Source organism: Physella acuta, unplaced genomic scaffold (assembly GCF_028476545.2).
Source record: "Physella acuta isolate Inbredline_101_S28 unplaced genomic scaffold, ASM2847654v3 ptg001160l, whole genome shotgun sequence".
Taxonomy (NCBI): domain Eukaryota; kingdom Metazoa; phylum Mollusca; class Gastropoda; family Physidae; genus Physella; species Physella acuta.
This window is the reverse complement of record NW_026732677.1, coordinates 227,709-242,755: the sequence shown is the minus strand read 5'-3', so window position 1 is coordinate 242,755 and position 15,047 is coordinate 227,709. Positions and strand designations below refer to the sequence as shown.

Below are 15,047 nucleotides of genomic sequence, written 5' to 3'. Positions count from 1 at the left end.
TTATTTTAATGTAGAAAGGTACAAAATATGAAAGAACTCTATAAAAAAACATGTCTATGTGAACAGAACAATGGTGAAAGAAACACAGGTGAACAGAACACAGGTGGGCAGATTACAGATGCATATTACAAAGGTGAACATAATACAGGTGGGCAGATTACAGATGCATATTACAAAGGTGAACATAATACAGGTGGGCAGATTACAGATGAATATTACAAAGGTAAACAGAACACAGGTGGGCAGATTACAGATGCATATTACAAAGGTAAACATAGCACAGGTAAGCAGATTAAAGATGAATATTACAAAGGTAAACATAACACAGGTAAGCAGATTAAAGATGTATATTACAAAGGTAAACATAACACAGGTAAGCAGATTACAGATGCATATTACAAAGGTAAACGGAACACAGCTGAACAGAGGAAAAGTGAACAGCAACAGTAAACATAACACACGGGGAAAAAGCAAATATGAAGAAAGCAAATGTAAATCAGAACAAAGATGAATGTTACAAAGATGAATAGAACTAAGGTAAACAGAACTAATGTTAACAGGACAGACACATGTGAAATAGAAAAGGACTCACCTAAGGCTGGATTTCTCGCTCTCTCCATTGACACCTTTCACAGCTAATCCCAACTTTTTCAGAAACGACGCCGGCAAACTGGGGGTCACGGGGTCATCGCTGGGCGGAGGGGGCACCTCGGCGTCAGAGTTGGTGACCGAAATATGAGGCATGACCAGGCGGGGAAGGGAAAGACTGGGGCAAGTGTTCAGCGCTTTGGTGGACCTGGGGGTCGTGTCCGGTCCCGTGGGGGTCGTGTCCGGTACCGCGGGGGTCGTGTCCGGTACCGTAAGGCTTGTATCCAGTACCGTGTTCTCAGCGAGCTCTGGAAGCTTCATGCCCCTGGACTTCTGGTCTCTCCTCTTGATGGCCAGGTGGGACTGTGGAGGTCAAGGTCGTTTATATTAGTGCCAGCATATACATACTATATAACAGTGGCGTAGCCAGGATCGTCTCAAGTGGGGGGGGGGGGTTCCAATTTTTACCCGGGACAAACTTTCGATTTGCACCCCCCTCAAACTTTCGATTTGCACCCCCCCTCATACTTTTTCTAAATACCGAGGGGTCTATGAGGGGTTATGACCCCCCTAACCCCCCCTGCCTACGCCACTGCTATATAATATAAAGTATACAGCCCTTTGTGGAACGGCCTGGTCGGGCGGTGGTACGCACGACTGCAAACCCGAAAGTCTCAAATTCGTATTTTGAGCCAACCCAGCTCTAAACGGTACCTGTCTCACATTAAGGAAGGTAACTGCTTGATTTATTAATGACCAAACTATTCCTTAATATTGAAACAGGTGACCGCTACTTTATCAGCCCAAAAGATCGCCTGTGCTGCAAGGGTAGCTTCCTATATGGTACTTTATTATGTAGACCAGGGGTCTCCAAACTACGGCCCGCGGGCCGGATGCGGCCCGCGAGGTCCTCTCATCCGGCCCGCGGAGATCTTTTTGTCTACGGAAAAAACGTTTGTTAGTGATGGCTGAGGAACTTTGCTCAGAAAAATCACGACATGCCTGGAAGAAACTGGCCCCCGAACTGAAATTTGATAGTTAATGCGGCCCTCGGACTGAAAAGTTTGGAGACCCCTGATGTAGACGGATACTTTTCATTACAAATTTTTTTTGCGGGCAAATAGGTTAATAATTAACTTCAATTTCAAGCAGATATTAATAAAACCTTAAAACAACTCTACTACATCTGACTCTTGTATCTTGGACAAGAATTGGAAAAGATGATTTATACAACCTTAAGAAACAATGTTAATAAACGAAAATGATATGACTTACATTTGTTAACATATCATAGAGAAGCATAGTTAAACGTTGTGTATTTAGACAAGCGGACAGACTGTTCTCAACGAACATGAGGGACACTAAAAGATGGATCTGGACAATAACACAAGGCAGACAGCCTGTACACGACAGGACGATGAGACGAAGTTTTATACTTTTTTTTTTCTAATCCCCTAAAATAGCCTCAAGATTTTTTTTGTACAATCGTGATGAAAGAAGTAGAGAGGGGCGGAAGGGGAGGGAGATGCAGATCGTGGTGTAAGTATTTCATCACCAGCTACAATGGACGTAACATGTTGACGTCATGATCGCTTCCGTCACTGCCAGAAACAAGCCGAGGCCATTGGAACACAGCACGACACACGTCATCGGTGTCGTCACACCGAGACCTTGACAATTTTGACGCTGTTTGCTTATTGGCTGACGCCTAGTGACGAGCGCTATAAATAGATATACATTTCGTTTTTACACGAACGTTAAGTGGGAAAAGCAGAGGGAGGTAAGGGGGGGGGGTGTTGTATAAAATAGGGAAGGGGGTTAGGAGGTGTTTATCAGGGGGTGGTCTTATGTTTGAAGGATGGAATAGAGGGGTGGTGAGTTGGTGGTGGTGAGAATGTGGTGGTAGGTATGAAGTGGGAAATTAAGAGTAGACATTAGGGGATGGATATATAGTGAGAATTATGCAGTGTTTCATGCATCTCTCTTATATCGAGACGCCCAACCCACTAATGCCTATTTTAAAAAAAACAGCATTAAATTTAAATATTCTTACAACTACTCTCTACTCCGACCGAAATGGATGGAAAAAGCCCTGGAAGGGGTAGAGAGTAGTGTGTGAAACAGTGTTTCTTCCAGATTTTTGGGGGGGGGGGTAGACTTTCTTCGGGGGGGGGGGGGGGCAAAGCCGCCCCGAAGAGATGCCTGGAAGAAACTCTGGTGTGAAATGTTAAGGTGGGGAGGTAGGGGTAGGAAGTAAGAGGTATCAAGAAAGGAGTATAGAAATAGAAAATGGAAAGCTAGGGAATGGTCGTGTAAGACGTTAATGACAAGAACAGCCTTTAAAAAAAAAAACAAGACAGAAAATCATTGATGCGTGCGACAGGGTATACGATACACCCAGATCATATTCTACGATGACGTAGTGGTGAAACGTTGTTCAACAGGCGTAACACTGGTGCAGCTAAGCTCAAACTTGACACAAGTCGCATTCAGAGTTTATTTCAGGCATCTCTTAGGGGTGGGGGGATGGGGGGGGGCAGAGCCGAACGAAATAGAATTTTATATAAAAAAATATATACTTTTACCAGTGTCCACCCCTCCCACTCCCAAAAAAAAAATCAAGTGCCCCCCCCCCCCCCCCCCCGAGAGAAGGAAGTCTGGAAGCAACACTGGTGCAGGTGTCACAACACTATCACCGTGTTCCCCTTCTTGTATCGGTTTATAAAGGTTAGCTGTCAGCTGATACGCTTGGCCTGTTTCACGGTGCCATATAGAAAACAAATAGTTGCATACAAGAATGGAACTTTATACCTGGCTGGTCCTTACGTCACAATTAGACCGAGGGGGGGGGTGGTGTTACACGATCATGAGGCCGTTACGAAACTTCAATGTATTTTGTTGTAAATAGATAGATGGATTGACATATAGATAGATGAATGGGTGGATATATAGATGAATGGATATATAGATGAATGGATATATAGATGAATGGATGGATAGATGAATGGATGGATAGATGAATGGATGGATAGATGAATGGATGGATAGATGAATGGATGGATAGATGAATGGATAGATAGATGAATGGATAGATAGATGAATGGATAGATAGATGAATGGATAGATTGTGTATATATATACATATATATTGAGATAGATCGATCTCTACTAGAAATGTCTATAAATTTGGCTAACAAAGACATTGTATTAAGTTTAACAATTGTCGACGTGTTTTTATTAAATACAGGTGTGGATTTACGGTAAATTATCCGCGATATTTCCAACAGGGATGATATTATTTATGTGAGAGTAAGGGTGACGTTAGTGGAACACAAAAATATTATCGATTCAGTCTTAGTTAAAAACAAAGAAAACAGAACTTTTTTTTCTCTCTAAGTTTGTTAGGTTAAATGATATCATAGATAATGATTTACAAAAATTTATTTCCTGCATCTTTACGAAAAAAAAAGTGCCCCCCCCCCCCCCTCATGAAATCTAAAACATAGAAAATATATACTTTAACCAGGACTAGAGTCCATGTACAGTGACATTTTAAACCCCCACCCGTCGAGAGAAGAAAAAGTATGATCGAAACTGTGCTTTACTAGAATTACAACATTAACCTTAGCAATAACGAAAGCCCGTTCATCCCCTGAACATATCTTTGATCCTAACCCTAAACCTGACCCTAACCACAACAGCGACATTAAAAAAACCACATCGATACAATACAATGCTTCTCTCCTGATGTTTATATAAGAACAGAATAAGCCTGTGCTACCAGTCAGGCACTTCCACATATAGCGGTCCAAATATTGATGAGAACAACAAGACAGGGTAACTCGTACAATCAACCGTCCTAGAGTCAACATTGGGATGCTCCCCCTTGGGGAACTGATTACAGTCTCTCAGCTCCAGGCTGTTGTAACGCGTTAGTTCAAGAGGTAGCCAACAGGTACAAGGGGTCGTACATGGAAGCAGGGGTCCTACTCTACAAGAGGTACATGGGGTCGTAGATGGAAGCAGGGGTCTCACTCTACAAGAGGTAGATGGGGTCGTAGATGGAAGCAGGGGTCCTACTCTACAAGAGGTAGATGGGATCGTAGATGGAAGCAGGGGTCCTACTCTACAAGAGGTAGATGGGGTCGTAGATGGAAGCAGGGGTCCTACTCTACAAGAAAGAGGTAGATGGGGTCGTACATGGAAGCATTAACATGGGGTCCTACTCTACAAGAGGTAGATGGGGTCGTAGATGGAAGCAGGGGTCCTACTCTACAAGAAAGAGGTAGATGGGGTCGTACATGGAAGCATTAACATGGGGTCCTACTCTACAAGAGGTTGATGGGGTCGTAAAAGAGAAGAATCGACATGGGGTCTACTCTACAAGAGGTACATGGGGTCGTACATGGAAGCATTAACATGGGGTCCTACGCACTTGATTAACCAATTAGATGGGTTAAGGAAAAGGAGTCACGGAACACAAACGGCTTTTGTTTTCATCTCCATCAACCTATCATAGGAATAACACGAATTTTTAGGAGGTTTAAATGAAGAGGGGGTAGAGATTACAGGAGAAAAGGCTAGATCAATACAACACAGGAATCTGTGATTTGTAACTCAAGTAGACTCAACACTACATAGCACCTGTTTAGGAGTGTTCTGTGTGTGGGCATGTACGTGTGTGAGACTGTATTGTGCAATTGTTTTTTGTGAGCGTATGAGTGTACACACAGTACATACGTGTCTGTGTAGGAGTGTTCTGTATGTGAGCGTGTGCGTGACAGTTGTATTGTGCTATTGGTTTTTGAGTGTGTATATGTATGTATGAGTGTACCCGTGTTGTGACGTCATTGGGTGCGTAGATAACAGGTACTACCTAACCAGGTTTAGAAAATTACGCGCCAGTCAATACCCACAATATCAACCCCCGTCCCCCTAGAATATTCATCTTCTACATCTACATATCCCTATCCATCTCTATATCCATCTCCCTATCCCTACCTCTAACAACATCCGTAACTAGTTCTTAAATATCCTCATCCTAATTAAGTATAGAATCAATAATCGATCGGGTGGGTTATGTCCTACTGCATTTTTTTTTTTTTTGAGTAATGTACAAATGGGAAGAGGGATTTAAGTCCAGCTTTATACCTAATTTCTGCTATAAAAAGAGTTTGATAGTGCTACTTCACACACTTTGCCTTCTACAACACCAAAGACCGTATAAGGCTAAACACAAAGTCACAAAACACTAGACTCTTTTGCCTTTTACAACACCAGAGACTAGAAGACTGAACACAATGTCACAAAACTCTGGACACACCCACCCCAGCCCATACACACATGCCAAGTGTTAATTAGTAATTAGCTGGAGATTTACAGGATGCCTCTCACACCTGACTGTATGCAAGTGATCGAGAAAAAAGGTAGGGAACAATTTAGCCCACAGCTAACGCTGAGTGCGCATTATCAGGTTAAACAATGCCATCGCCTGTTAGAATACACAAGATAAAGACATGCATTCAATGCTAGGGGAGAGAAGACGTGATGACAAACTTGGGTGGATATGAGGGGGATAATTCAGGCAAGATGGATTACTTATAACGATAATTCAGGCAAGATGGATTACTTATAACGATAATTCAGGCAAGATGGATTGTTTATAAGGATATACTTGGATGTATACGGGGGAGGGAATAATTCGTGAAAGATGGATTATTTATAACGCTAATTCAAGCAAGGTGTATAATTCAGTTTAGATTAATTTAGCCAAGATGGATTATCTATATATATAATTCTCTTCTGGGAGCCGTTAGAAAACAAGCTGCAAGCGCCTCCTTGCAGTCCCCTCTCTTTCTCTCTATCACTATCACTACCACCCCCACCCCACCCCCACATTGTCTGGTGAGTTGTGGTCACGCTAAATGTTTACAAAGCGTAGAGCCGTGTTTCTATTAAGGGCAGATAATTTAGTTCGATTTTAAACTTACAGGAGGTAACTAAGAAATAACTAAGAGGAGGCTGCTTTCACGGGGGGGGGGGGGGGGGGGTGTAGGGTCGGGGTTAGGGGAAGGGGGGGGGGTAGTAGTGTTTTAAAGCAAATATTTTCAGTGGCAGCATTGGTACTGTCGAATTCACAAATTATGAATTACTGAAAAGTAGAAAATAAAACAACTAAATAGCGGCGTATGATACGCTGCGGGTCGGCTGGTTTATAATAATGTATATGGGGGAAGGAATAATTCGGGCAAGATGGATTATTTAAAAGAAACAGCAAAAACCTGCCAAAATTATAAACCCGTAGCGAAGACAAAACAGAGAAAAGAATACTTTCTAAAACAGCATGAAGAAATAGATCTAGATCTATTACCAAGTTGAAGGCACGACAGCAAAACACATACGAAAAAGCTACAAAATAGAGATATTACAAAACGAAAATTAAATTGTTGTGTAGACACTGTCCACCCCCTCTTCCCGGAGAAAACTGCCTGAAAGATAAACTGATCCCCGACTGTCAGGGAATGACGCAAAGATTTAACAGAAGACTGCACGCGACCCATTCGCTTCCTGGCAGGCACAGGTTTAAAAAAAGAAAAGAAAACCTGAAATGTCACCGCTCTGTTAGGAGCTGACCGAACGGTAAAGTTAGGCGCGGTTCAGCTTTGTAGTTTTTATCTGTTGCCTAAACTTCTAACTTTAATGAAGGGCTAACTGGTCTGCTACTGTATTTCCAAGTACACCGGCATGTAATTCAATTTTGTAATGGTATTTTAAGTGCACCGACAAAACGACCCAGTCAAAAGGGCCCAAACATATTGGCTCCCGTCAAATGGGCTCCGGTCATACTGACTAGAGAAATATAGGCTGTCGATAAATGGGCTCCCGTCAATAAACTCCCGACAAATAGGTTCATGACAAAAAAGTCGTATAATTATTGACCTACGCCGAACCCATGGGGTTCGATCGAACCCAGGTAAAGAACCAGTTCCAGTATAAGTTGTTTATAATTAGCGCCACTGACCAGACGATGAAATAAGATAATGGTTTTTATACGCAGTGTAACCTCGCCGTGGACTTTAATTAAACACAATAAGAGGAAACAGTTTTCATGTACATCTAAACTCACTGTTGCTGTATTTAAACATACAAAATAAAGCTGAAACAGCGTTAATGTAGGTCTAAACTCACTAGGGTCTCCTTCAAACAAACAAAACAAGCTGATGTCATAGATGTATGACTAATACTGGCTGTAAGGAAAAAACCAACAGCAGTGTTGAATAGCGGTTGATTGATATACATTCCACGTGCTGAAGATGTTTAAATTAGAGTTAACTGAAACCCTTTCCCCTCCCCAAATTCCAATGCATTTGTATCTGCGATTGTTTGTGTCTGGCCATAACAATAATTAACTAATTCCATAGACACGAAAAAAAAAATTTGCATACATTTCCAGAATAAAAAAAAAAAGATAAAGCGAAATTCAGAATGAAAAATAAATTACAGGATAATGTTTGCAACCCATTAAAATAATTCCAGTAAATTTCAACAAATTACACCGTAAAATTCGGACCTCCAATAGTGTTTTAAAGCCTAATTACACCTTTATACAAGCGATAATTGCATGTTAATGACACGTGTTGTGCCATAGTCCAATAATTAATGCCAAAATCCAATCGATTAGCAGTGTTAATCGATGCCGATAACATCAGTTTGTCAAATGTTGATTCGAACCAGCATTATTTAATGAGGTCTGCATTTAACATTAGTGGGCATTGCCTGCACCTGACATCACTTGGCATTGCCTGCACCTGACATCACTGGGCATTGCCTGCACCTGACATCACTGGGCATTGCCTGCACCTGACATCACTGGGCATTGCCTGCACCTGACATCACTGGGCATTGCAAGCACCTGACATCACTGGGCATTGCAAGCACCTGACATCACTGGGCATTGCCTGCACCTGACATCACTGGGCATTGCCTGCACCTGCCATCATTGGGCATTGCCTGCACCTGACATCACTGGGCATTGCAAGCACTTGACTTCACTGGGCATTGCCTGCACCTGACATCAGTGGGCATTGCGTGCACCTGACATCACTGGGCATTGCGTGCACCTGACATCACTGGGCATTGCCTGCACCTGACATCAGTGGGCATTGCGTGCACCTGACATCACTGGGCATTGCGTGCACCTGACATCACTGGGCATTGCGTGCACCTGACATCACTGGGCATTGCGTGCACCTGACATCACTGGGCATTGCCTGTACATGACATCACTGGGCATTGCCTGCACCTATCACTGGGCATTGCCTGCACCTATCACTGGGCATTGCCTGCACCTATTACTGGGCATTGTTTATGCCTAACATCATCTAGTGTATTCTGCACCTAACACCACCGACATCACAGGAAGACACCATTTTTACACACTTGAGTGAAGACGAGGTGTGTTATTATAACTAGCACAGAAAACCGGCTTCAATTGTAGGCTACATGTCTGGCACCTAGAGGGCAGAACAAAACTAGCGATAACAATACCTGTGTTATCTTTTGTCTGATGGATTTTTATAATCTTTATCTGCATTACGTTATTACAGTTAACATTTACAAATGGTATATCTAATGCTGAACATGCAAATAAATCTATCTGTGACCATTTGTCTATGAGTCTATCTATGTATCTATATATCTATCTATGTTTGTCTATGTATGTATTTATTTATGTACATGTCTATCTATGTATATATGTATGCATGTATTTATATATGTGTCTAGCTTGGTATCTATCTTTGTTTAAATGTATGTATGTATGGATGGATGCATGTATGTTTGTATGCATGTATGTAGGACTTTCATTTGTAGATTTTGTCTTATCAAACATGTGCATGTAGTCTTGTATACCGCCCCACCCGTGAACATGAATCATAGTGCCAATTATTTGTTGTACCCTGAGAGACACATTCTTCTAATCAAACAAACGGATGCATGCATGCTACCAGAGTGAGTGCTTATCTACCTCTACAGGTAGCAGGAAGTATGACGCAGCAAGCCCCTGTCAGGCCCAGGTCAAGCTGCTCACCTAGAGAAAACATGCATGACGCCATCGTGCCAAAGATTACCGGAAATATCACATTTAAAAATCTCGGAGAGAAAAGACATGAACGGTATCTGGTGGAGGGGCTGGGTGCTTGGACGGGGGAGAAGATGAAATGAGAGAGAGAGAGAGAGAGAGAGAGAGGGGAGAGAGAGAGAGAGAGAGAGAGAGAGGAGAGAGGAAGAGAGAGTTTAGAACAATATACACGCGTGGCAATATGTGATAGGAAAAATACAAATAAAAATGGTAGCTGCAATAAGGTCTATTCAAATAGTAATACAGCGGATAGTGTTACTGTTAACATCCTCAAACATTCAAGACAATAACCACCTATTTTATTACTTTCAAATGAAAAGCAAATTAGGTTACACGCGTTTGTTTACTTTAATAACAATTGCTTATCATTAAAAAACAAGTTAATAAAAAGTCAGTAGTATATTAGGTCGCTTTTGGTTAGTATTTTTGGCGGAGGTGGGGAGGGTGAGGAACAATGACATATAGTAAAATACTCGGGAGCAGGATGCGCGGGTGGCGCAAAGACATATAGCAAAATACTACGCCAGCTGCCGCAGCCTGGCGCATCGGGAGGGTAAGGGTGGGTGAGCAGGATGTGGGGGTGGCGCAAAGACATATAGTAAAATACTACGCCAACTGGGGTTGGCGGAGGTGGTGGGGAAGTAGGTCACCTTTTGGTGACCTTGTGACGTAATTAGTAACATTATGACGTAATTAGTGACTTTGTGATGTAATCATTGACCTAGTTACGTAATTTTAATGCGTTTTTTAATGAGTTTTAATGAGTTTTTTAAATTTTTAATCAATTTTTATTGACTAGTTACGTAATTTGATTATTTGTTTACTTTTTAATTAATTTTTATTGACCTAGTTACGTAATTGGATTTTAATGAGTTTGAATTTAATTTTGTAATTTTAATTAATTTTTATTAACGAGTTACGTAATTTGATTATTTGTTTGATTTTAAATTGTTTACTTTGTTTGTTTACTTGTTGTTTATTTGTTTATATTGTGTAATTTTTATTCAATAGTTACGTAATGTGATTTTAATTATTTTTATTTTGTTTATTTTTAATTTTATTTTATTTTATAATTAGTTAAATTATTATTAACTAGTTACGTAATTTGATTTTAATTACTTTGTTTATTTATTTATTTAATATATTTCTTTTCTTTGATGTTTAATTTGTTGGTTTGTTTGAATGTATGTATGTTTAAATAAAAGACTAACACTAGCCGTGTACTTTGTGAATAACATCCATTAAAGATAACGATCAGGCGACAGCTGTTACGTATCGATCCGCGATCCTTTGTTGACACACGCTGAGCGGTTTTTAATGGGCTTTATATTGATCGCAGCCGCTGGGCCATCAAATGGTGTCCCATATAATTAAATTGGTTATGCTTCACCGCTTTTATGCGTTGTTCGCCGACCCGATCCCACCGGGGGGTATGGTAATTAACGCAAAGCCAGCGTTAACTGTGGGAACATCTGTTACCATGACACGCGCATCGTAGTGATTAATGGGTATTATATTGATCCAACCCACGGGACATCACAGCATGATGTCCCGCTGTCCACCTATGTGTAATTTTTTTATTAACGAGTTACGTAATTTGATTTTAATTTTTTTAAATTTTTAAATTTTTAATTTTATTTTATAATTAGTTTAATTATTATTAACGAGTTACGTAATTCGATTTTAATTTTTTAAATTTTTAAATTTTTTAAATTATTGTTTTTAAATTTTATTTTATTTTATAATTAGTTAAATTATTATTTTTAAATTTTATTTTTAATTGTTGTTTACTTGTTGTTTAATTTAATTACTTTGTATAATTTATTTGTTTGAAATTCATTTTAATTAGTTTGCTTTTAATTTCTTTGTTGTACGCCGTTTAAAATAAAAGACTAACACTAGCGTGTACTAGAAAGTGTCATTGTGTATAACATCCATTTAACCACAGCTGTTACTTATTAGTGACAGCTTGTACTTATCGATCCGCCCGTGATCCTCCCCGGCGCTCCCCGTGGTTGCTTAATAGCGGGCTCACTGAAGCGATCACAACAGGTAATTAATCGAAGCCATTAAGTCCCTCTCCGCGTTAAGTGTGGCGACAGCTGGTGCTGTAATTAGTCACGGCTCTCGGCTTTTTTCATTAGACTACAGCTGTACATGAACTATGTTCACAGATCGTACGCCCGGTCATTCTTTGATCAAATTAAAAAATTTTGTTTCCACATGTCCTGCGAACCGTCCCTTGCTATGTATGAAAGATTAATGGTTGTAACTATTCGCTTATAGCGAGGGTCAGCGAAAACAAAAAATATATTTAAGGGTCGGAATTTTCTTTCAACCACCGTTAAGTCAGGTTTTGAGACGAAACGATGTCTCGGTAGGTTCGTGTTTTTTAATGGGCGACAGGGCGACTTGGTGCGTTGGTACGTAGGTATGCGTGGGTAGACATGTTTTTTACAAGTCTGGAAAAGTAATTAAGTTTTTTATGACCGTTCCGATTTTCTTTTGATCTGACCACCATTTGACCACACTGAGCCAGATAAATTTAACAATTGTCGCAGCGGGGTTTATTTTAAGTGCACCCCGTGCACGCTTGTTTACATTTTAAAAGACGTGTCGCGTGTCTTCCCCTTACGGCTTCCCTAATAGAGAAACGAGAGGAAAGACAACTGTTCTAAAATTAGAACAGCCTTGTCTACAGACACGAGTATCGTCCCTTGTGAAAAAATTCGCGTCAGAATCCTTAACTAAACAGTCAATTTCTTTAAAAAGTTAAAAAAATAATTTAGGAAGACAAGGGTTAACAAAATATATATATCTTAGTCTTGCACCAGATTACCTTCCCATGTTCGCTTTAGTATTACAGTTTTCATCAATCTTCTTTTTGACTTGAACTTCTTTAATTTTTAAGAAAGTTTATTTATACATAATACATTACGTCTAATGACAATTTTTTATTTTTACCACTCAATGTATTTTCTTTTTCTATATCTTACATTGTCATCTTAATTTTTTGATCACCTTAGGTGGTGGTAAGGTGGTAAGGTGGTGGTAAGGTGGTGGTAAGGTGGTGGTAAATTTGCTTAAGATTATAAACTTCAAGTTTTAAAAATCAACAACGTTATAGTACGTCGTCAAAAAAGACAATGAACCTAGAAGGAAGACGAATATATATCTTAGTCTTGCAGCAGATTACCTTCCCATGTTCACTTTAGTATTATAGTTTTCATCAAACTTCTTTTTGACTTGAACTTCGTTAATTTTTAAGAAAGTTTACTTATACATAATTCATTACGTCTAATGACAATTTTTTTTTTTTTTTTTTTTTTTATTTTTACCACTCAATGTATTTTCTTTTTTCTATATCTTACATTGTCATCTTAATTTTTGATCACCTTAGTAAAAATTTGCTTAAGATTATAAACTTCAAGTTTTAAAAAACAACAACGTTATAGTACGTCGTGTCAAATGACACACCGTTTAAAATGTCTACATTTAAAGTTCACCAAAATAATGACGTAAAATCTAAATATGATATGACGTTAGCATACATATCATTCAACCTAATCACTCTAAAGTACAAATCAATAATTTTTATTGATTAAGGGGCTGGGTGAGTTATTTTTATCACTATTCGCCCTTCCCCTTCCCTTTGTCCGCAACCCCGTTCCCCTTCTCCCATCCAACCTTGCGTCATCACACTAACCTCAATACCAACCGTTAGATAAACAGACCGTACTACTACTACTACCCGCACTATACCCATTCCATTTAAGAGACAAAGGCTGTATGACAATCCTACAGACAAATATTTATTCAACTAATATCACAACCCCCTAGAAACCACTCCAACAGACTGGGATACATAACTTGTAGACACCACTCCTCGTTGAATATCTCTTGCACCCTACCTACATCGACAACTTTGTCCGCCGCCCTCGCCCCCGTCCCTAGTATGAACTCGGTTACCAACAATTTCAAAACATGCATGTTCCGAGTTCAAAACCAACCTTCACCGACACTACTATGAACTCGGCCCCTAACACTTCCAAAACATGCCTGTACTAACTTTGAAACCACCATCGGTGAAATCTTCACCGACCTTAGTATGGACTCTACACCTACCGATTCCAAAACATGCATGTTCCGAGTTCAAAACCAACCTTCACCGACACTAGTATGAACTCGGCTACCAACAATTCCCAAACATGCATGTAACAACTTTCCAACCTGCCTCAGTGCTAACAAAATTCCCCGACCCTAGTATGAACTCGACTGCCATCAATTCCTAAACATCCATGTACCAACTTTGTAACCTACCTCGGTGAAAACTTCACCGACCTTAGTTTAACTCTACCTAACAATTCCAATGATGCATATACGAACTTTGTAACCTGCCTCGGTGAAAACACCCCTGTTCCTAGTCTGAATTCGGTTACCAACAATTTCAAAACATGCATGCTCCGAGTTCAAAACCAACCTTCACCGACACTAGTATGAACTCGGCTACCAACAATTCCTAAACATGTATGTACCAACTTTGCAACCTGCCTCGGTGTTAACAAAAACTCCCCTGACCCTAGTATGAACTCGGTTACCAACAATTTCAAAACATACATGTTCCGAGATCAAAACCAACCTTCACCGACACTAGTATGAACTCGGCTACCATCAATTCCTAAACATGCCTGTGCCAACTTTGCAACCTGCCTCAGTGTTAGCAAAACTCCCCGACCCTAGTATGGACTCTACACCTACCGATTCCAAAACATGCATGTTCCGAGTTCAAAACCAACCTCGGTGAAAACTTCACCGACCTTAGTTTAACTCTCCCTAACAATTCCAAAACATGCATGGTCTAGATTCGAACCCTGCCTCGGTGAAAACGTCACCGACTCGTGTATAAAATCTGTCCCAACCAACTCCAAACCTTCCCTGGGCACCCGAATAAAAATAACTCACCCAGCCCCTTAATCAATAAAAATTATTGATTTGTACTTTAGAGTGATTAGGTTGAATGATATGTATGCTAACGTCATATCATATTTAGATTTTACGTCATTATTTTGGTGAACTTTAAATGTAGACATTTTAAACGGTGTGTCATTTGACACGACGTACTATAACGTTGTTGTTTTTTAAAACTTGAAGTTTATAATCTTAAGCAAATTTTTACTAAGGTGATCAAAAATTAAGATGACAATGTAAGATATAGAAAAAAGAAAATACATTGAGTGGTAAAAATAAAAAAAAAAAAAAAATAAAAAAATTGTCATTAGACGTAATGAATTATGTATAAGTAAACTTTCTTAAAAATTAA

General features: G+C 39.9%; 1 protein-coding gene across 1 annotated transcript in view; it reads right to left on the bottom strand.

The window, feature by feature from the left end:
- The window catches only part of LOC131956567 (uncharacterized), a 151,822-nt gene that overhangs the window by 28,520 nt on the left and 108,255 nt on the right, over nucleotides 1-15,047 (bottom strand). The window contains exon 30 of the mRNA XM_059321087.1: nucleotides 593-951. Within this exon, the coding sequence (XP_059177070.1) occupies nucleotides 593-951 (359 nt within the window). The remainder of the gene's footprint in view (nucleotides 1-592; nucleotides 952-15,047) is intronic.